At 42.7% G+C, this 22,062-nt stretch overlaps 1 protein-coding gene across 2 annotated transcripts; it reads left to right on the forward strand.

Annotated features, from left to right (window-relative positions):
• The first annotated feature begins 1,469 nt into the window (after positions 1 to 1,469).
• Positions 1,470 to 18,087, forward strand: LOC106583284 (methyltransferase 1, tRNA methylguanosine). Of its 2 annotated transcripts, XM_014167258.2 has the most exons (6): positions 1,470 to 1,650; positions 2,455 to 2,582; positions 8,417 to 8,601; positions 10,552 to 10,665; positions 15,784 to 15,885; positions 16,863 to 18,087. In XM_014167258.2, the coding sequence occupies exons 1-6, from the start codon at positions 1,571 to 1,573 to the stop codon at positions 16,977 to 16,979; spliced, it is 726 nt and encodes a 241-aa protein (XP_014022733.1). In that variant the 5' UTR covers positions 1,470 to 1,570; the 3' UTR covers positions 16,980 to 18,087. The 2 variants fall into 2 exon arrangements, with proteins under 2 accessions (XP_014022733.1, XP_014022735.1); XM_014167260.2 differs by lacking the exon at positions 10,552 to 10,665.
• Positions 18,088 to 22,062: the final 3,975 nt, after the last annotated feature.

Below are 22,062 nucleotides of genomic sequence, written 5' to 3' on the forward strand. Positions count from 1 at the left end.
GCACACTCCCTCAAAACTTGAGACATCTGTGGCCTTGGGTTGTGTGACAAAACTGCACATTTTAAAGTGGCTTTTTATTGTCCCCAGCGCAAGGTGCACATTGTGTAATGATCATGCTGTTTAATCAGCTTCTTGATATGCCACAGCTGTCATGTGGATGGATTATGTTGGCAAAGGAGAAATGCTTACTAACATCGATATAAACAAGTTTGTGCACAAAATTAGAGAGAAATTAGCTTTTTGTGTGTATGGACAATTTCTGTGTTATTTATTTCAGCTCATGAAACATGGGACCAACACTTTACATGTTGCGTTTATATTTTTGTTCAGTGTAGTAACTGGAATAAGCAATTTCCTAAATGTGTCAAGTGCAGCGTCTGGTTGGTCCTCATTACACACCACAGACCAGCAAATATGCTTTACATCTTCAACATAGGAATCACTACAAAACGTATTGTATGAGTTCTTATACACTATATTAAGCCCATCCTTTGGAACTTTGTTTTTTCTAGATATGGCTGATATATTATCACTATATCCAGTGGATTTGGACACTGCTTTAGAGTAGATATCTGTAGCATTAGTAAAGATGTGATCAATACATGTGGATGATTTCATTTCTGTGCTGTTTGTAAATACCCTGGTAGATTGGCTGATAACCTGAACCAGGTTACAGGCACTGGTTACAGTTTAAAAAAAAAATCTTGAGTGGGCAGCTTGATGCAAGCCAGTCAATATTTAGGTCACCCAGAAAATATACCTCTCTGTTGATATCACATACATTATCAAGCATTTCACACATTATCCAGATACTGATTGTTAGCACTTGGTGGTCTATAGCAGCTTTCCACAATAATAGGCTTTAGGTGAGGCAGGTGAACCTGTAGCCATGTTACTTCAACAGCATTTGACATCAGATCCTCTCTAAGCTTTACAGGAATATGACTGAACATAAATGGAGACACCTCCACCATTGGCATCCATTTCTCTTCTGAAGATGATGAAACTGTGTATTGCTGCTACTGTATCATGAAAGGTATTATCTAAGTGAGTTTCAGAGATATTCAGTACATGTACAAAAGATGCCAAAACGAAACTTAAGAACGGAAAGCATAGAAATAGCACACAAAACAAATGTGAATTTGGTTGGGTCACCCAAAAAGTTAGATATTGCAGCTTTAAGACAGATTGAAAACAGAAACCGCATATCCTTAAGGAATCCTTCATATTGAACAGGTGAAATAGAATAATGTCCAAATAGATGTGTCCCGGTACAAATAAACTGGTATGCAACAGTTCTCTTTCATTGAAGTGAGAAACATAATAATGTAAACATTTTAATTGATACAATTCAGCAGTGGATCCATATTTATTAGCTATATATAGGCTATAGTACATTGTATCAACGCGTTGGATGGTTTGTAGCTTCACAACCAATTAGAATCCAGAACTTGATATCGTCATCTGGTGACGTGAAAAGGAAGCGACCGAAAACGAACACTGTTGGAGCGAAGTACATACGTCGTTGGTACATTTCAATCTAATCACTGAATACTTCAATTAATACAAAATGAGCGTTTCGATGCCCCAGAAACGATATTACAGGCAGCGAGCCCACTCGAATCCAATGGCAGACCACACGTTTGAATAGTGAGTCACTCGTCAGTCCGTTTGTTAAAAGGTTTAGCAAGCTAACTGTTAGCTAACGCATGTTGCCCTCAAAATTGGCCACGCTTCTAGTCGATGTACTACTGTATGTTTGAATTCATTTCACGCTTCATTCACTTCACAGCTTTATTGAGCAATAAATTGTCAAACGCAAAACGTTATCTAAACTGGATTGCTTTTACGCCTCCATGCTTCCTTGTGGAGTTTGCGTCGCTTGTTTAGATGCGACGGAACAGTCATTTTACAAGTCAGAATGTTGAATAAACTCATTTGAACCTTTTCAAAATATCCATAGGAAAGTAAGTATCATTAAAACGACTTTCCAAAACGCGTGGCTTTCGGTTTGTTTAACACTTAACGCAAGCTCACACATTACTAAGCAAAACGTCTGTTTAATAAAACCTTCCTGTGGATATTTTTTTCAAAAATTTCCAGCGGCATAAAGACCAACCAAGTGGACAACCAGCAGATTAAGTTCAAATGACAGTTTATACAACATTCTGGCTACACAAGACCAGTGGTATATATAAATCATTGCACAAGACACATTACGAACATGTAAATGGAATAAAGGCTTTTCCTAATCCGCAAACTAGCTTGCTTTTATGTCAGGTAACTGGTATTAAAGGCTACTTTTTGTAAACGTAAAGAAAGTACTGCATTTGACTTCTAATCCATGTTGCTGATGTCATTTACATCAGTTTCACCTCGTGCTGGTCAACATTTGCTCAGGTCTGTTGATTTCATACACACTTTTACCTATTTCACCATGACCTCTCCTCTCAGCCCTGTCTGTCCAGAGGACATGGACTGGTCCCAGCTGTACCCGGAGTTCTTCAGCGACCACCAGTCGACCCAAAAGGCTGCACAAGTGGAGTTTGCAGACATCGGCTGTGGATATGGGGGACTTCTAGGTATGGGATGATCTTCTAATCCATGATATTTCCTCACCATTGTTACCCTAACTCCAGTCTTTATCATTCTCATGCTTACTAACACAAATACTCAACCTTCAATTGTTGACAAAGGACTGTCTGTGAGATGGTACTTTTTAGGTGTCGTTTTTGGTTGTTCCATCTGAGGGTGCTGTTGACTTAGAACATGGTCAAGAGATTTGGCTTGGAAGGTTCTTTCATTGTACACTCAGTAACCAGTTCACGAAAATGGCTTGCTCCTACAGACAGTGAGTCACGTGGCCTTGGCTTGTTATATAAAGCAGGCAGACCGGCATTGAGGCATTCAGTTACTGTTCGCTTGAACATTAGAATGGCAAACGACTGACCTAAGCGACTTTGAGGGTGGTATGATCGTCGATGCCAGGCGCGCCGGTTCCAGTATCTCAGAAATGGCTGGCCTCATAGGCCTTTCATGCACGACAGTGTCTGGGGTTCACCAGGAATGGTGTGACAAACAAATAAAATCCAGTCAGCGGAAGTCCTGTGGGTTGAAGGAGAATGACAAGAATCGTGCACACTAACAGGCGGGCCATAAACAGGCAAATAACGGTGCAGTACAACAGTGGTGTACAGAATGGCATCTCGGAAATCACAACTTGATGGTCTTTGTCACGGATGGGCTATTGCTCCAGACGACCACACCGGAATCCACTCCTATCACCTAAAAACAAGAAGAAGCAACTTCAGTGGGCACACGATCACCAACACTGGACAATTAAGGGCTTGTAAGTAAGCATTTCACGGTAAAGTGTACACTTGTTGTATTCGGCGCATGTGACATTAAGTTTGATTTGAATTGAGGAGTGAAAAAACATCGCCTAGTCTGACGAATCCCGGTTCCTGTTGTGTTATGTTGATGGCAGGGTCAGGATTTGGAGTAAGCAGCATGAGTCCATGGCCTCATCCTGCCTGGTGTCAACGGTACAGTCTGGTGACTGTGGTGTAATAGTGTGGGGAATGTTTTTGCCTGGCACACGTTAGGTCCCTTGATACCAATTGAGCAACGTATCCATTCCCCCTAAAGAATTCAGTCTGTTCTGGAGGAAAAGGGTGGTCTGACATGGTACTAGATGGTTGTGCCTAATAAATTGGCCACTGAGTGTACAGTATACCCTCTGTCTACCTGGATGTCCTAGCCGTGTCTGAATCCTGGCTTAGGATCTCCATCCCTAACTACAACATTTTCAGACAAGATAGAACGGCAAAAGGGGGCGGTGTTGCAATCTACTGCAGAGAGAACGTGCAGAGTTCTGTCCTACTATCCAGGTCTGTACCCAAACAATTTGAACTTCTACTTTTAAAAATCCACCTCTCTAAAAACAAGTCGCTCACCGTTGCCGCCTGCTATAGACCACCCTCTGCCCCCAGCTGTGCTCGGGACACCATATGTGACCTCGTGCTGCTAGGTGACCTAAACTGGGACATGCTTAACACACCAGCCATCCTACAATCTAAGCTTGATGCCCTCAGTCTCACACAAATTATCAATGAACCTACCAGGTACCACCCCAAAGCCGTAAAACGGGCACCCTCATAGATATTATCCTAACCAACTTGCCCTCTAAATACACCTCTGCTGTTTTCAACCAAGATCTCAGCGATCACTGCCTCATTGCCTGCATCCGTAATGGGTCAGCGGTCAAACGACCTCCACTCATCACTGTCAAACACTCCCTGAAACACTTCCTCGAGCAGGCCTTTCTAATCGACCTGGCCCGGGTATCCTGGAAGGATATTGACCTCATCCCTTCAGTAGAGGATGCCTGATTATTTTTTTAAATGCCTTCCTCACCATCTTAAATAAGCATGCCCCATTCAAGAAATTTAGAACCAGGAACAGATATAGCCCTTGGTTCTCTCCAGACCTGACTGCCCTTAACCAACAGAAAAACATCCTGTGGCATTCTGCATTAGCATCGAACAGCCCCCGTGATATGAAACTTTTCAGGGAAGTTAGAAACGAATATACACAGGCAGTTAGAAAAGCCAAGGCTAGCTTTTTCAAGCAGAAATTTGCTTCCTGCAACACAAACTCAAAAAAGTTCTGGGACACTGTAAAGTCCTTGGAGAATAAGAGCACCTCCTCCCAGCTGCCCACTGCACTGAGGATAGGAAACTCAGTCACCACCGATAAATCCACTATAATTGAGAATTTCAATAAGCATTTTTCTACGGCTGGCCATGCTTTCCACATGGCTACCCCTACTCCGGTCAACAGCACTGCACCCCACACAGCAACTCGCCCAAGCCTTCCCCATTTCTCCTTCTCCCAAATCCAGTCAGCTGATGTTCTGAAAGAGCTGCAAAATCTGGACCCCTACAAATCAGCCGGGCTAGACAATCTGGACCCTTTCTTTCTAAAATTATCTGCCGAAATAGTTGCAACCCCTATTACGAGCCTGTTCAACCTCTTTCGTGTTGTCTGAGATTCCCAAAGATTGGAAAACAGCTGCGGTCATCCTCCTCTTCAAAGGGGGGGACACTCTTGACCCAAACTGCTAAAGACCTATATCTATCCTACCCTGCCTTTCTAAAGTCTTCGAAAGCCAAGTCAACAAACAGATTACCGACCATTTCGAATCCCACCGCACTTTCTCCGCTATGCAATCTGGTTTCAGAGCTGGTCATGGATGCACCTCAGCCACGCTCAAGGTCCTAAATTATATCTTAACCACCATCGATAAGAAACAATACTGTGCTGCTGTATTCATTGACCTGGCCAAGGATTTCGACTCTGTCAATCACCACATCCTCATCGGCAGACTCAATAGCCTTGGTTTCTCAAATGTTTGCCTCGCCTGGTTCACCAACTACTTCTCCGATAGAGTTCAGTCTGTCAAATCGGAGGGACTGTTGTCCGGGCCTCTGGCAGTCTCTACAGGGTTCAATTCTTGGGCCGACTCTTTTCTCTGTATATATCAATGATGTCGCTCCTTCTGTCTCTGATCCACCTCTACGCAGACGACACCATTCTGTATACTTCTGGCCCTTCTTTGGACACTGTGTTAACTACCCTCCAGACGAGCTTCAGTGCCATACAACTCTCCTTCCGTGGCCTCCAACTGCTCTTAAATACAAGTAAAACTAAATGCATGCCCTTCAACCGATTGCTGCCTGCACCTGCCCGCCCGTCCAGCATCACTACTCTGGACGGTTCTGACTTAGAATATGTGGACAACTACAAATACCTAGGTGTCTGGTTAGACTGTAAACTCTCCTTCCAGACTCACATCAAACATCTCCAATCCAAAGTTAAATCTAGAATTGGCTTCCTATTTCGCAACAAAGCATCTTTCACTCATGCTGCCAAACATACCCTTGTAAAACTGACCATCCTACGGATCCTCGACTTCGGCGATGTCATTTACAAAATAGCCTCCAATACCCGACTCAATAAATTGGATGCAGTCTATCACAGTGCCATCCGTTTTGTCACCAAAGCCCCATATACTACCCACCACTGCGACCTGTACGCTCTCGTTGGCTGGCCCTCGCTTCATACTCGTCGCCAAACCCACTGGCTCCAGGTCATCTACAAGACCCTGCTAGGTAAAGTTTCCCCTTATCTCAGCTCGCTGGTCACCATAGCAGCACCCACCTGTAGCACACGCTCCAGCAGGTATATCTCTCTGGTCACCCCCAAAGCCAATTCCTCCTTCGGCCGCCTCTCCTTCCAGTTCTCTGCTGCCAATGACTGGAACGAACTACAAAAATCTCTGAAACTGGAAACGCTTGTCTCCCTCACTAGCTTTAAGCACCAGCTGTCAGAGCAGCTCACATATCACTGCACCTGTACATAGCCCATCTATAATTTAGTCCAAACAACTACCTCTTCCCCGACTGTATTTATTTATTTTGCTCCTTTGCACCCCATTATTTCTATTTCTACTTTGCACTTTCTTCCACTGCAAATCTACCATTCCAGTGTTTTACTTGCCATATTGTATTTACTTCGCCACCATGGCCTTTTTTTGCCTTTACCTCCCTTATCTCACCTCATTTGCTCACTTTGTATATTGACTTATTTTTCTACTATATTATTGACTGTATGTATGTTTGTTTTACTCCATGTGTAACTCTGTGTTGTTGTATGTGTCAAACTGCTTGCTTTATCTTGGCCAGGTCGCAATTGTAAATGAGAACTTGTTCTCAACTTGCCTACCTGGTTAAATAAAGGTGAAATAAATAAAGTAAATAATATTACTGGATTAACTTAAAATATCATATTGTATAGTATTTTCTATGTGAATTTGTGAATTTTTATTAGGATCCCCATTAGCTAACGCCATAACATTAGCTAATCTTCCTGGGGTCCAACACCAATTAATAAGACATTAGGAACAATTACAAATTAAGACTTTACAAACTATGGCCTATTTATTGCCTTACCTCCTTACTCCATTTTCACACACTATACAGATTTTTCTGTTGTGTTATTGACTGTACTTTTGTTTATTCCATGTGTAACTCTGTTGTTTTTGTCGCACTGCTTTGTTTTATCTTGGCCAGGTCACAGTTGTAAATTAGAACTTGTTCTCAACTTGTCTACCTGGTTAAAAAAAGGTATAAAAAAAAGACTTTACAAACATTTAACAAGTAGACAATACAGACAATTAAAATACCTGACAGGAAACACATTTAACATTCAGTTGATGCTTCTATTTGCTGTCCAGTCATGTGGTCTATCGAATTAGGTGTTTTAATTTTTTGCTGAAGGTGGATTTACTTTTTGCCTGAGAAATATGGATTGGTGAAGAGTTCCATTTAGCTATGGCCCTATAAAAAACTGTAGATTTAAGGTGATTTGTCCTTGGGTTGTCTTAGATGCCCTGAATTTACCTGTCTGGTTTAGTGGTTATGCATGTTGCTAGTATGTATTAACTGACCTGAATTTTTTTATTTTTAAGAATATAACATTCCTAAAGAAAATCATAAGACTGGATAGTAATTTTTCAACGTGAAGACATGAGAGATTCTGATGCGTTTGGATCATATTCATACAGATAGAGCAATGAAGAGCTAATCTGGCAGCCCTGTTTTGAGCCATTTGGAGCTTTTTTATATCTTTCTTTGCTGCAGATATAAAAATGTTCATTATTATGCCTCTATATTGAATATACAGAGAAAATAACCTATAGCGATTAATGCAGGGAAAGCAATCTAATCGTATTTGTCACATGCGCCAAATACAGCAGGTGTAGACATTACTGTGAAATGCTTACTTACGAGACCTTTCCCCAACAATGCAGAGTTAAAAAATATGAAAAATGTGCAAAAAAGGAAACGGTAACACAATAAAATACCGAGACTATATACAAGGAGTACTGGTACAAGTCAATGTGAAGGGGTACGAGGTAGTTGAGGTGTAATTGAGGTAATATGTACATGTAAGTTGGGGTAAAAGTAACTAGGAAATCGGCATAGATAATAAACAGTAGCAGCAGCGTGTGAATGTGTGTGGTGTTCATTTGCGTGTGTGTTGGAATGTCAATGTAGTATGTGAGTGCATAGAGCCGGTGCGAGAGAGTCATTGCAAATGGTAAGGGTAGCCATTTTATTAACTGTCAAGCAGTCTTGTGGCTTGGGGGTAGAAGTTGTTCAGGAGCCTTTTGGTCTCAGACTTGGCGATACTGCATGCTGTGCGAATCGGAGTATGACTTTTCAACATTCAGTATCCTCTCCTTTTCCACAGCCATCATTATCATAATAGACTGTTTTAGTGGTTCTTGCAACTCTTTTTTTGGCCACCTGTTCCCAGGTCAGATTAATAACCTACCTCCTCTCTGTCTCAGTGGAGTTATCCCCACTCTTTCCAAAGCAACTGATTCTGGGCCTGGAGATCCGTGTCAAAGTGTCTGATTATGTCCAGGACCGTATCCGCTCCCTGCGTGCAGCAGAGACGGGCAGCTACCAGAACATCGCCTGCTTACGGAGCAACGCCATGAAGTACCTGCCCAACTTCTTCTCCAAGGGACAGGTACTTAACTGTTCCCTCCCCTTTTCTGTCATCTTTTTCCCTTCTTTTTTTCTGTGAAGTGTACTGTGACAAATTTGTAAAATACACTTTAAAAAAATTATGATGATGAATGACGTAGCCAGAGACCATCTGGGGTTGTCAGCCACATAACACTTCTGCCTTGCCCTTGTATCTGTTGTGTATATTTATTTGTAGACACGTCTGTCAAACACATCACCTCTAAATAGTACTGCACTTAATCCCTTCAGCAAGTTTTGAAAGTGTTTTGATGCCTGGCAAAGATGTTCAAATTCAAATGGTGTTTGCTACACTTTTGTACAGCTTTCTGACCATTGGGCATTGAGGGTTTGTGAAGCTATCCAGAGTAGTAATTTTTAAATAAAGTGTCCTTCCTATCAACCAAAATATAAATATTTCTAAACTTGAAATGCCCATATCTGTTTTAGGTAGTTTACAGCCCTCTAGTGGCAACAATAGGAAGTGTTTGATCAGCAGCACTAGGTATCAATATGACAAGTACAGATACTTAGTTCTCATGTCTATACCGGAGAGTAACAATGGCTAATGATTTCCAAACCTTATGTCACAACCCAGAGATTTTAGCCTCTAATGAATTTCTCAACAAAGGTGATGCCGTGCCAGTGACCACATGCCAGGCGTCACATCAGCTGAGCATAGGACTATACACTAATCAGTATTTTACAGCCTAATAGTGGAGGGTTTATCCTTTCAATTCAACCCAATTAATCAGAATGACTTTGATAAAACAAGCACTAGCTTAGCCTACATAGTGGAACCTCCAGTACCAGGACTGAGTAACCTAAATCAAACTTTGTAAAGCACATTTAAAATCGCAACACCGATTTAAAGTGAAAAAATTACATGTAAAAGCAAATAAGAAATGATAAAATGTCACATTTTCCTTCATCTTCTTGTGTTGGAGTATAGCTCCTAGGCTGGGTTTGAATAGACACATTGACATGATGTGAGACATAGCAGACAGTAGTACATCAGGTAGGAGACAGTAAATGTGTTGATGCCGGGGGCTGACAACTGAAAGGAACGCGAAAACTGTAGATTTTATCTATGGAAGAAATACCCCACAGTACTATTTTTACCGTCTTGGCTGTAATGACGTCATTGAGACCTGCCCATTCTGTGTAGAGGATTAAGTGCTTTGGAAAAACACAGACCGACCGACGCATACACGCTCTCTGTCATATGTACACACACAAACGGGAGCCCCTGAGCGATATTTGCACATCCACATGCATGATGTCGTGTGGGTAGAAACGGCGCTATACTCCACAATATGTCTTCTCTCTTTGTTTCCCCTCAGTTTTTTTTACACTGTGCCAAGAGCACTAATTAAAGTGTCGTTTTTTCCATTTTGTGAAGAGCGGGGCCCAGTCTCAACCCCCCTGGGGGGACGGCAGTCCTCTGTGATTATACCCCCGTTTTTCTGTCTTTACATTACATAATTTATTTGAATGAATAAAAAAGAGTGAACTGGAACAGTTTTTAATATTGCAACCAGACTAATAGTTGTGTACATATTGTCAAAGGGAGGGGACTTTATCTTAATAAAAATCACTTAGAGGGAATTTCCACCTTTACAATCCGGGCTGCCTGACTAATGACACAAAATATTCTGAGAACTACAGAGAGCTGACTCTATAATAACTTGATACACTGGTTTGAATAATAGCCACATTGATACACTGGTTTTAATAATAGCCACATTGATACACTGGTTTGATACAAGAGAATATTTAGCACCATAGTCCTCGTTTTCACAAACTGGAAAAGTAGTACCAGAGAAAGTAAAAGCTGGAGGACTTCATTTATCTGTGTTTCTTCACTGAGGTCAGTTGAACTTGAGATGCCTGGTCTGTCTTTCTGGTCTTATTTGCATTGTGACCATTTTGTTTTGTTGATTTCTCTGTTCAGCTCAGTAAGATGTTCTTCCTGTTTCCTGACCCGCACTTCAAGAAGACCAAGCACAAGTGGAGGATCATCAGTCCCACTCTGTTGGCCGAGTACGCCTACACACTGAGAGTAGGGGTAAGGACAGAGCATAGTACGCCTACACACTGAGAGTAGGGGTAAGGACAGAGCATAGTACGCCTACACACTGGGAGTAGGGGTAAGGACAGAGCATAGTACGCCTACACACTGGGAGTAGGGGTAAGGACAGAGCATAGTACGCCTACACACTGAGAGTAGGGGTAAGGACAGAGCATAGTATGCCTACATTTACATTTGTCATTTAGCAGATGTTCTTATCCAAAGCAACTTACAGTTAGTTAGTGCATACATCTTAAGATAGCTGAGACAACCACATATACACAGGCATAGCAAGTACACTTTTCCTCAAAGTAGTCGAGCTGAGGAGGGGGATTATTTAAGATACTCTTTGAAGAGGTAGGGTTTCAGGTGCTTTCAGAAGATGTGCAGGGACTCTGCTGTCCTAGCTTCAGTGGGAAGCTGGTTTCACCATTGGGGTGGCAGGATAGAGAACAGCTTGGACTGGGCTGAGAGGGAGTTCCCTCCCCTAGGGGTGAGGGCCAAGAGACCAGAGGTGGCAGAATGGAGTTCTCGGGTTGGGGTGTAGGGTTTGAGCATAGCCTGAAGGTGGGGAGGGGCAGTTCCTCTTGCTGTTCTGTAGGCACACACCATGGTCTAGTAGTGGATGCAAGCTTCGTCTGGAAGCCACTGGAGTGTGCGGAGGAGCGGATAAGTTGCAGGGGTTTGATGGCGCAAGCGGGAAGCCCAGCCAACAGCGAGTTGCAGTAGTCCAGACGGGAGATGACAAGTGCCTGGATTTTCCTGTGTGAGGTAGGGTCGTACTCTACGGCTGTTGTAGAGCATGAACCTGCAGGAGTGAGTCACTGCTTTGATGTTTGCATAGAACAACAGGGTGTTGTCCAGTGTCACGCCAAGGTTCTTTGCACTCTGGGAGGGTGACACTGTGGAGTTGTCAACTGTGATGAAGATCTTTGAGCGGGCAGGCCTTCCCCGGAAGAGAGGCTCCGTCTTGTTGAGCTTGAGGTGGTGGGCCGACATCCAGGCTGGAATATCTGCCAGGCACGCAGAGATGTCAGAAGGGGGAAGGATAAAAGTAGTTAAGTGTCATCCGCATAGCAATGATAGGAGAAAGACCATGTGAGGATATGAAAGAGCCGAGTGACTTGGTGTATAGAGAGAAGAGGGCCTAGGACTGAGCCCTGGGGGACACCAGTAGTGAGAGTATGTGATGCAGACACAGATCTCTCCACGGCACCTGAAAGGAACGGCCTGCCAGGTAAGATGCAATCCAAGAGTGTACAGAGCCTGAGACGCCCAGCCCTGAGAGGGTGGAGAGGAGGATATGATGGTTCACGGTGTCGAAGGCAGTGGATGGATTTAGCAGGATGAGAACGAGGAGAGAGAGAGTCAGCTTTGGCAGTGCGGAGAGCCTCTGTGACTCAGAGAAGAGCAGTCTTGGTTGGAGAAAGAGGTCAAAGCGTAGCCTATACACCGAGAGTAGGGGTAAGGACAGAGCACAGCGTATGGGCGGGGGGTTCATCAGGGGCACCCAAAGTCAACAGTTGATTTAGGGATGTGGTTGAGCAATGGCTCTTCAGTTCCCTTTTCCAACAGCAAGACATATGAGACATATGAGAGGACAGTACAAGCTACATTGCATACATGGCCTGGAATTGACTTAACCCTCACTTGCACTCTATCCTGCTCATTTGTCTGTTATCACCCCCCCCCCCATGTTTCATACCTGTCAGATTTGTGTGGGGCTCTTGGTGTCAGTTCACTGTGGCAGCGAGGAGAGACTGAGGATTGGGAGAACAATGGGAGTCTTGTGTGTGCGTGCATGTGGGATTTTAATGTGCTCACGTGCGTCCGTCTGTAGGCTCTACCGTTACACTCAGCAGCACTGACACAGGGCCCATGCCAGACACTGATCTCCTCTGGGGGGTGGAGAGGAGAGCTGTCTAGAGAATTTCCTCTACGGCAATTTAGACTACATCGATCCGCCCCGAACACACCCACACACCTCCATCACACTCTCCCCCGCCTCCATGGCTCCCCACCTCCTGGCCTCAACTTGAACGCTACATCACTGAGCTAACATGCAGGCACTGTGCAAATCTATGCCATCGCTTAGTTTTCCAAGAAAGCCCTGTTCTAATTATACTATCTGTCCACGCTCCAATGTAAACTACAATGACACAGGTTATAAACCTTAATGTTGGCTTTGGGTTATTTCTGTCCTTCTGAGGAAAAAAAGAAACCTTTGCTCTTCAAAGTATTTAAGGTCACCACACTAAGGCATGTTTCAAAGAAAATGTTATTGGTTAAATGCTTACTTATGAGCCTGTTCCCAAAAATGCAGAGTTAAAAAGTGAGACAAATAGTAGCACAATAAAATAACAATAACGAGGCTATATACAAGAAGTATCAGTACCGAGTCAATGTGCAGGGGTACGAGGTAGTTGAGGTAATACAGTATGTACTGTACATGTCGGTAGGGGTAAAAGTGACTAGGCAATCAGGATATATAATAAACAGAGTAGCAGCAGCATATGTGAAAAGTGTCTCTGTGTGGGGTCAATATGCATGTGTGTGTGAGCTTATGTAGTGTGTGTGTGTTGGCGTGTCAGTATAGTATATGTGTGTTCATGGGTAGAGTGAAGTGAGTGTGCATAGAGTCGGTGTAAAAAAATTGCAATAAATAATAAAGGGGGTCAATGTATATAGTCCGGATAGCCATTTGATTAACTGTTCAGCAGTCTTATGGTTTGGGAGTAGAAGCTGTTCAGGAGCCTTTTGGTCGCAGACTTGGTCCCCCGGTACCGCTTGCCATGCGGTAGCAGAGAGAACAGTCTATGACTTGGGTGGCTGAAGTCTTTGACAATTTTTGGGGCCTGGTATAGAGGTCCTGGATGGCAGGGAGTTGGACTGCAGTGATGTACTGGGCCATACGCACTACCCTCTGTAGCACCTTGTGGTTGGATGCCGAACAGTTGCCATACCCAAGTGGTGATGAAGCCATTCAAGATGCTCTCAATGGTGCAGCTGTATAACATTTTGAAGATCTGAGGGCCCTGACAAATCTTTTCAGCCTCCTGTATGTGAAGAGATGTTGTCGTGCCGTATTCACAACTGTGCTGGTGTGTTTGGACAATGTTAGGATCTTACTGATGTGGACACAGAGGAACTTGAAGCTCTCGACCCGCTCCACTTTTCGTGTAAAATGTTGAAAGTTAATGGGAAACCAAGGTCATATTCATTAGTACACACTGTTTTGCAACGGAAATGAGTTTCTTATTGGAGAAGTTCAGGTACTCCCTCCCTGTTTCGGTTAACTTTTTTCCGTCTGTTTGGTTTCTAGTGAATACAACCCAGTATTTGTCCTCTGTCTCAAACTAGATTGATACTTAAAGTAAAGCTAAGTCAGTTTGTATGATGATTGTGTGTCAGTCACGGGCTGCACTGTAAAGGAGCTTAAAGTGCACGTTCACTCTAAAATCAAAATTTGTCAATGTTTGCAGACGTCGTGGTTTAATTTTGATGATCCCGCTGTATGCCTCAACCCCAAATGAATGCAAAAAGATTTGACACTGACTAAAATTAGTACATTCAGAGACTAAATGTAGGTGTTTTTAAGCTAATTCCTGGCAGTTTTACACATTTAGCCTTGACTGTTCTTGTGCTGAGTGACTCAAACTTTCAAACAAAATCAATGGGGACCCAATACCATGAGAATTACTTCTGAATGCATCATATAGGGAATTTTAGATTCTCCCTGACTGTCTAGCTTTTATTTAGGTGATTGATAGTTCTTATTTAACAATATATAGGTCCATTATATTTTCTACATACTTTATATCTGGTTGTAGTCTAAGTTTACACTAAAGGTTTACCAATAAAAAAAAGTGTATTTTTATTTATTTTTTGGACTTAGGCAGCCCGAAAAAATAAAACACACATGGCGGCCCTCCCTTGACTTTTCTATGCAGAAAAAACCCTGGCCTTATAATATGGTGGTTGTTTTTCCCATTCATTTGGAATTGAGTAACAGATTGTGGGACGTGGACTCATCTCAACATTAGTTCGAGGCCCGGCAAACCGTGCCAATATATCCTCCAAACGCTGGCTTTGAGGGCATTATCACTTTTATACGACGGGTTACCAACATATTCAAATAATGATTTACATATTTTCATTAAATGTTATTTTGATGAATCTATTCATACTATTTTATCCGTCCACAACATATAGTCCCGACACACATCTAGGGTTGTTACCCAAGCCAGCTGGTCGTTCGTTCTATCTGTTTGGTTGCTAGACATGCGACTCAGTTGTTCTGTATCTATGGACGCGACCGAGTCGTTCGTTCTAAATGTTCAATTGCCATACTGGCTGGCAACATTCTTATCCCTTACTTGCTAGCTAGCGAACTATGGCTAACTTACAGTCACGTCAAAAAGTGCAGCCTGAATAGCAGCAAAGTAGCTGCATTTGAATATGTTTAAGCTGTTTTCTATTGACATTTATTTGGATACATCCATAACAATGAGCTAATGAGGCTGATTTCAGCTGGAATAGAATATTTGCTCACTTGTCAGGACACTTTTGTTCAGGGGAGCTAGCCAACAACACAGCTAACACAATCACTTCAAACTCAAGCTGGAAAGACTGCAAACTAGCTGCACTTGATGCAGCTTATTCAAAATTATGTAGCTTATTCATGATTTCAACTGGCTGAGAAACGCTGCCTGGCTGTCTGTCTCGTCCCGACACGTTCATTACTATAGGATAGCTGGAGATCGAATTTGAATATTGAAACAATGTTGCAAATGTCAGAGACAGACAGCAAGGTTTATACAAATCGGAGCTGTTAAAAACGAAATGTTAGTCTAAAAGAAATGTGAGAATGTCTAGATGCTTTTTAAAGTGGAGATCAAGTATAAATTGCCTGGTTGGGCTGATGAGCTAGCGGATTGCGCAGTCAGATGGAACAGAGTAAATAGGCATTTTAACATCATCGATTTAGCCGCTGGTAACTTGTGGAATAGACACCGGCTAGAATGCGGTTTTAACTGCATTCAGGATTAGTCCCACCCATTGTATAAACTTTAATTATGAGGACATTGTGTTTAACTCTTGTTTTGTGTTTCCCAGGGTTTGGTGTACACCAACACAGATGTGGAGGAGGTGCATCTCTGGATGGTAAAACACTTCAGTGAGCATCTGCTGTTCACACGGGTCCCCGACGCAGAACTGGTACGATGACTGACATTTTAGACAGTCCTTCTCAACAATTAATATCGATTCTGTTTTTACTTATGTAAATATTTGTCATAGAGAAGCCAACCTTGAACCCCATATAAGCAAGTGAGAAATTGATTGTAACAAAGAAGTGAAACTCCTTGGGCCGGAGTTACACAAAGCAACTTTCACGCAAATTTGGTTGCTTGCAACTGAGTTGCTTCTTGATTGCTTTGAGAATCACCCCCCAGCAATTAATTTGCAACTTGTTTGCATCCAGTTGCAACTTTTCAACTTTGTGCAACTAGTTGTGTACAACAACCAACAAAGCAAATGCTTTTGTAACATGATCCATTCGAAGGTTCAGAAACTCTGACCCAGTTGTCATGTCAACAACACAGCTGTCAGTGCTACGGTAAACCCGCGATCAAGGTGGACACAAGACATTAGGTAGCTAGCTTGATAAAACAGTGCTGGCATTTTCAAGTTGTACAGCCAGTATTTTGTCTAAATCAATCATTTAAACGTTTGGAGAAACAAATGATTTGTGAAATCATGATGTAATGCAGCAGATGACAATGGGTGAGTTTAGAATTCTCAAACCATATGGAGGAATGATATGACAAAAGCAGCTTCAATTTGATTGGCTGTTGCATTTCTTCTTGTATCAGCAAATTTGCTTGTAATTGTCACTTGCAACCTGCAACTAAAATTGCTAAGCATAACTCCAGCCTTATGTTCAGAACTAGATTTTTGTTGGACATCACAATTGTAACAATCTTCCTTCCTTCCTTCCAATTTGGAAAACATTGTCAACATACTTTCCAGTATCATTCAGTTTTTAATTAGCCGTCACAAATATTATGATTAGGAAACCTGGTAAATGAGACAATCAACAAATAGTAATTTTACTATTAAAACCCCCAAAATAGTCAGGTAATTTTTGGGGTAGCACTCTTCAGACCCGTCAAAATTGTCCCTTTGTTTGGCAGGTTGATGATGTCATCATCAGTCGCTTGGGAACATGCACAGAGGAGGGGAAGAAGGTGCAGAGGAATGGAGGGAAGAACTACCTGGCAGTTTTCCGGAGGGTAGAAGACCAAAACTGAAACCCCGGTATTACAGACATATCAGTTGGATAAATTGAACTTTTTGCCTTGCTGATAGGAGTACCAGCTCTTCCCATGCAAGGACAGAAAAATGGATGACCAAAATGACTGCTAGCAAAGGTTGTCTATTATATTGGCAAGATAGTCAAGTGACCCCTCTAACAATGGAAATACATGTCCTCAAAGATGGAAGGCAGGCCGGAGGAGGCGAGATTAGGTGGGACCATTCTAGCCAATGACAGGGCAGATATGTGTGTGAACAACATGCCATAGAGATAGAAGACTCGTCTTTGTATCTATGCCATAATAGCGTCTGTGACAGCATGGGCATCTCCATTTTTAAAGTAGTCAATTTTTATCTTCTTCATTGGCTGATTGCTCCCAACTAATAGGAATCCCCACCCAGTTGACTACTTTAAAATGGTGTAAGCCCTCAATTGCAATTTCCATGCTAAAAATTGTTATATCCATGATGAGTCCTCTATCACTGACAAGATGCTGAAATGTTAAAAGTTGCCGAAATGCCAAATGCCATGTCCACTTGTATCCGTTTATTCGTAACAAACAAAACAATTACGAAACTTCTATTAGATAAAATAAGCCATACGTAGCAAATAATCAATAAAAAAAGTATTGACCAAATTCGACACTCGTTGACCTTCATACAAGATTCCTAACTTGGGCTTATTTTCATGGCTGGATTTTGGGATGAATAAAACCTCTCACTATGCCTTGAACTCTCTACTGCTAGGTTTTCTCCAGGGATAAAACTTGGCTTGCTCATCTTAAACTTTGGTTCTTTCCGATTGCTGGACAGTAATATGAATGTGTGGTCATTGGTCAAGGGTTTAAATGGCCAAACTGAAGCATCCACCATGACCTTTTGTGCCTGAGTTGAGATTATTGTGATTCTCTGTTTTATGTATTGTTTTTTTTAAAACTTATGCAAGAAGATCAACACTTTAGCCATTATTTACACTCAAAACCTGTTGCTAATTAGACTGCTCACAAAGGCGTGCTAAGTTGGAGATTAATCTGCAATGAAGCTTTGTATTGATTCATTATACTTTCATGACAGCATGAATAAATATTTCTTTTTCTCATGCCACTTTTTTCCCCCACCTTTTTAATTGTGGGATGCAATCACTTGTTCCGACCATCTGCCAAACCTTGACTGCTATTTTGGGATTTTGGTTGAGCCTCCAAGGCTTTTTCTGTTCCAACTTGACAGGGGAAGTGTTGGTTTTGGCTTAGAGCCGCTAGTGTTGGAGACTTCATCCTAAATAAAATGAGAGAAACATTGAAGTATAACAGTCATAGATGGAGTTTGAGGGAGACCAGGAGAGGCTTCAGCTAAAACGTAGAGGCTTCTTCAGTTCTTATTCTTCATTATCTGAAAAATCTGGAAGCATTTGCCAAATAATGTTAATTGCAATTATATAATGCAAAAGTGCATTGACTTCTGCATGTTACAATGGATGACACAGCTAATGGTATCCCAAATGTTTTTGCAGACAGCAAGAAGTTTATTGAATGATGTGTGTTGTCTGTAAATGTACTTAAGAATGCACTTGCTGTCTGAGACCTACAAGAATCATCCCATAACATATTCAGTTGGCTCTGTCCTGAGCAGGGAGAGAGGAGATTGGGGGCATCTGCTTCGAGCAGCATCTGTGTTCCAAATGTCACCCTATTCCCTACATAATGCTCTACTTTTAACCAGTGCCTTACGGGTCCTGGTCAAAATTAGTGCACTATTTAGGGATTAGGGTGCCATTTGGGTCACATCCAGTGGGCCCGTTTAAACTTGAAGTTGGACTTTGCCAGGACTTTGGTCCTTTCAATCCACACTGGTATATTATTCCTGAATCAGGATCAAATGTGCTCATTCAGCACACCTTGGACCATATGGTTTGAAGCATGTCTGTAGAAAAGCCAGAAACGGGATGGTGCAGGTTTGAAATTGGCCTGTTCTACCGCTGCAGGGGGTGTTGGCTAGGAACAGGACAGCACATGCCTCAATAGAGGAACTCCACAGTCAGGATACCAGGGATGGATACAGTCTGAAATCTCAGGTTCCCTTTCAGTACTCTTGGTACAACACAACTATGGGCAGTCTCACTATCGCAACTTTGATTGAAGAACCAAAATCCCACCTGACAAGGCCAATGAAATGATAAGCGTGAGGCTCAGATTAATTCCTTAAATTCTTCTGCTCTTCACCTCATTGTGAGCAGGAACGATTAAAATTGTATTTGTCAAATGCCCCGAATACAACAGGTGCAGACCTTACCGTGAAATGGTAACCAACAATACATAGTTTAAAAAAAAAGTAAGAACAATTTGCTAAATAAACTCAAGGAGAAATACTAACACAATAAAATAACAATAATGAGGCTATATACAAGGGGTACCGGTACCGAGTCAATGTTCGGGGTACAGGTTAGTTGAGGTAATTCAGGTAATATGTACATGTAGGTAGGAGTGAAGTGACTATGCATAGATAAAAGAGTAGCAGCAGTGTATGTGAATGTGTGTTTGAGTGTCAGTGTAGTATGTGTGATTGTTTGGTTTAGTGTCCAGTGTGTGTACATGGAGCATGAGCAAGAGAGTCAGTGCAATAAATATGAATAAAATAAGGGGGTCAATGCAAATAGTCCGGTATTCATTTGCTTAACTGTTCAGCAGTCTTCTGGCTTGTGGGTAGAAGCTGTTAAGGAGCCTTTTGGTCCCAGACTTGGCCCTCTGGTACTACTTGCCATGTGGTGGTAAAGAGAACAGTCTATGACTTGGGTGGCTGGAGTCTTTAGACAATTTTTAGGGCCTTCCTCTGACACCGACTAGTATATAGGTCCTGGATGGCAGGAAGCTCAGCTCCAATGGTGTCCTGGGCCGTAAGCACTACCCTCCGTAGTGCCTTGTGGTTGGATGCCGAGCAGTTGCCATATCAAGTGGTGATGCAACCAGTCAGGATGATCTCGATGGTGCAACTGTAGAACTTTTTGAGGATCTGAGGTCCCATGCCAAATCTTTTCAGCCTCCTGAGGGGGAATTGGTATTGTTGTGCCCTCTTCACAACTGTCTTGGTGAGTTTGAACCATGATAGACCCTTAGTGATGTGGACACCAAGGAACTTGAAGCTCCACTACAGCTCCGTTGATATGAATGGAGGCGTGCTTGACCCCCCTTTTTTTGTAGTCCACGATCAGCTCCTTTGTCTAGCTCACATTTAAGGAGAGGTTGTCGTCCTGTCGTCTGACCACATCCCTGTTGGCTGTCTCGTCATCTTGTGATCAGGCCTACCACAGTCGTGTCGTCTGCAAACATAATGATGGTGTTTGTGTCGTGGGTGAACAGGGAGTACAGGAAGGGACTAAGCATGGACCTCTGAGGCACCCCCGTGTTGAGGGTCAGCGTGGCGGATATGTTGTTGCCTACCCTCACCACCTGGGAGCGGCCCGTCAGGAAGTCCAGGATCCAGTTGCAGAGGGAGATCTTCAGTCCCAGGGTCCTTAGCTTAGTGATGAGTTTGGAGGGCACTATGGTGTTGAACGCTGAGCTGTAGTCAATGAACACCATTCTCACGTAGGTGTTTTTCCAGGTGGGAAAGGGCAGTGTGGAGTGCAATAGAGATTGCATCATCTGTGGATCTGTTGGGATGGTATGCTAATTGGAGTGGGTCCAGGGTTTCTGGGAATGATGGTGTTGATGTGAGCCATGACCAGCATTTCATGGCTACAGATGTGAGGACTACGGGTCGGTAGTCATTTAGGCAGGTTACCTTGGTGGTCTGCTTGAAACATGTAGGTATTACAGACTCGGTCAGGGAGAGGTTGAAAATGTCAGTGAAGATACTTGCCAGCTGGTCAGCGCATGCTCTGAGTACGCGTCCTGTTAATCCGTCTGGCCCTGCAGCCTTGTGAATGCTTACATCAGCTATGGAGAGCGTGATCACACATTCTTCCAGAGCAACTGGTGCTCTCATGCATGGTTCAGTGATGCTTGCGAGCATAGAAGGCATATATCTTGTCTGGGCAGCTCCCGGCTGGGTTTCCCTTTGTAATCTGTGATCGTTTGCGAGCCCTGCCACATCCGGCGGTGTCCAATTTAATGTCCAATTTGCCAAATATTGTACCGAGAGTAATGACTGAAAGGAAACAACGTTATGACTGTAACTACTGTTCCCTGAAGGAGGGAAACAAAGTACAACACCAGTTTGGCCCCGCACAGCCTGTTCCTGGGCTTGATGAAGAGCGGTACTGAATTGAAGGAATGAATCCGAGCCTCCCGCTTATTACCTGTGAAGACGAGGCTTCCAGCAAAGCGCAGATTTCATTGGCCTTGTCCGACTTGATTTTAGTTCTTTAATCAGACACAGTGCGACTCCCCAAAGTTGTTGTTCCCCGTTTTCCTCCATCAGGAAACAGTGGCGATTAACCAACGTTTGTTATTTTTTGTTTTTTAAACAACTAATTGACCAATGTTGGTTCAATTATTTGAATTCCTTTTTGTTTTTTTTCTTCTGTGAGCTCAATGCGTACATCGCAGTTTCTCTAGAGATAAATCAGATCCAGCCTGAACTGTTCTAATATTCAATATAGTTTAGTGCATAAAATGTGGTAATTAACTACAATAAGCATAATCCATTGCGCATCTACTTGTCCGGTCTGTTTCTTTTACGACTGCTACTGAAGAGAGAAGAATGCGTGATTGTGAGGTGATAGAGGGCAGCTGTTGCTTCGCGACGTATCTACCTGAAAATACATGCTCTTTAAGTCGCAGGTGTCAAACTCATTCCTCGAAGGGCCGAGTGTTTGCAGGTTTTCAGTCTTCCCTTGTACTTGATTGATGAATTAAGGTCAGTAATTAGTAAGAAACTTGACACACCTGGTTGCCTAGTGCTTAATTGAAAGGAAAAAACTCAAACCTGCAGACACTAGGCACTCCATGGAATGAGTTTGACACCACTGATCCAAGTGATTGATAGTTGGTATTCAGCAGTCATAAAAGTATGCTTTATTTACTTTGATCACAAAATTGTGATTTTTGTCAGAAATCACAGGCAGCAGCTTTATAGAGATGA

The sequence above is a fragment of the Salmo salar genome, chromosome ssa22 (genome assembly GCF_905237065.1).
Source record: "Salmo salar chromosome ssa22, Ssal_v3.1, whole genome shotgun sequence".
Lineage (NCBI taxonomy): Eukaryota > Metazoa > Chordata > Actinopteri > Salmoniformes > Salmonidae > Salmo > Salmo salar.

Bases quoted from the DNA above. Each gene is read 5' to 3' on its own strand.
- LOC106583284 (XM_014167258.2), top strand. From the start codon at position 1,571: ATGAGCGTTTCGATGCCCCAGAAACGATATTACAGGCAGCGAGCCCAC. The intron at 8,602-10,551 runs GTACTTAACTGT...TTCTCTGTTCAG, and splicing joins ACTTCTTCTCCAAGGGACAG to CTCAGTAAGATGTTCTTCCT. The intron at 15,886-16,862 runs GTACGATGACTG...TTTGTTTGGCAG, and splicing joins GGGTCCCCGACGCAGAACTG to GTTGATGATGTCATCATCAG.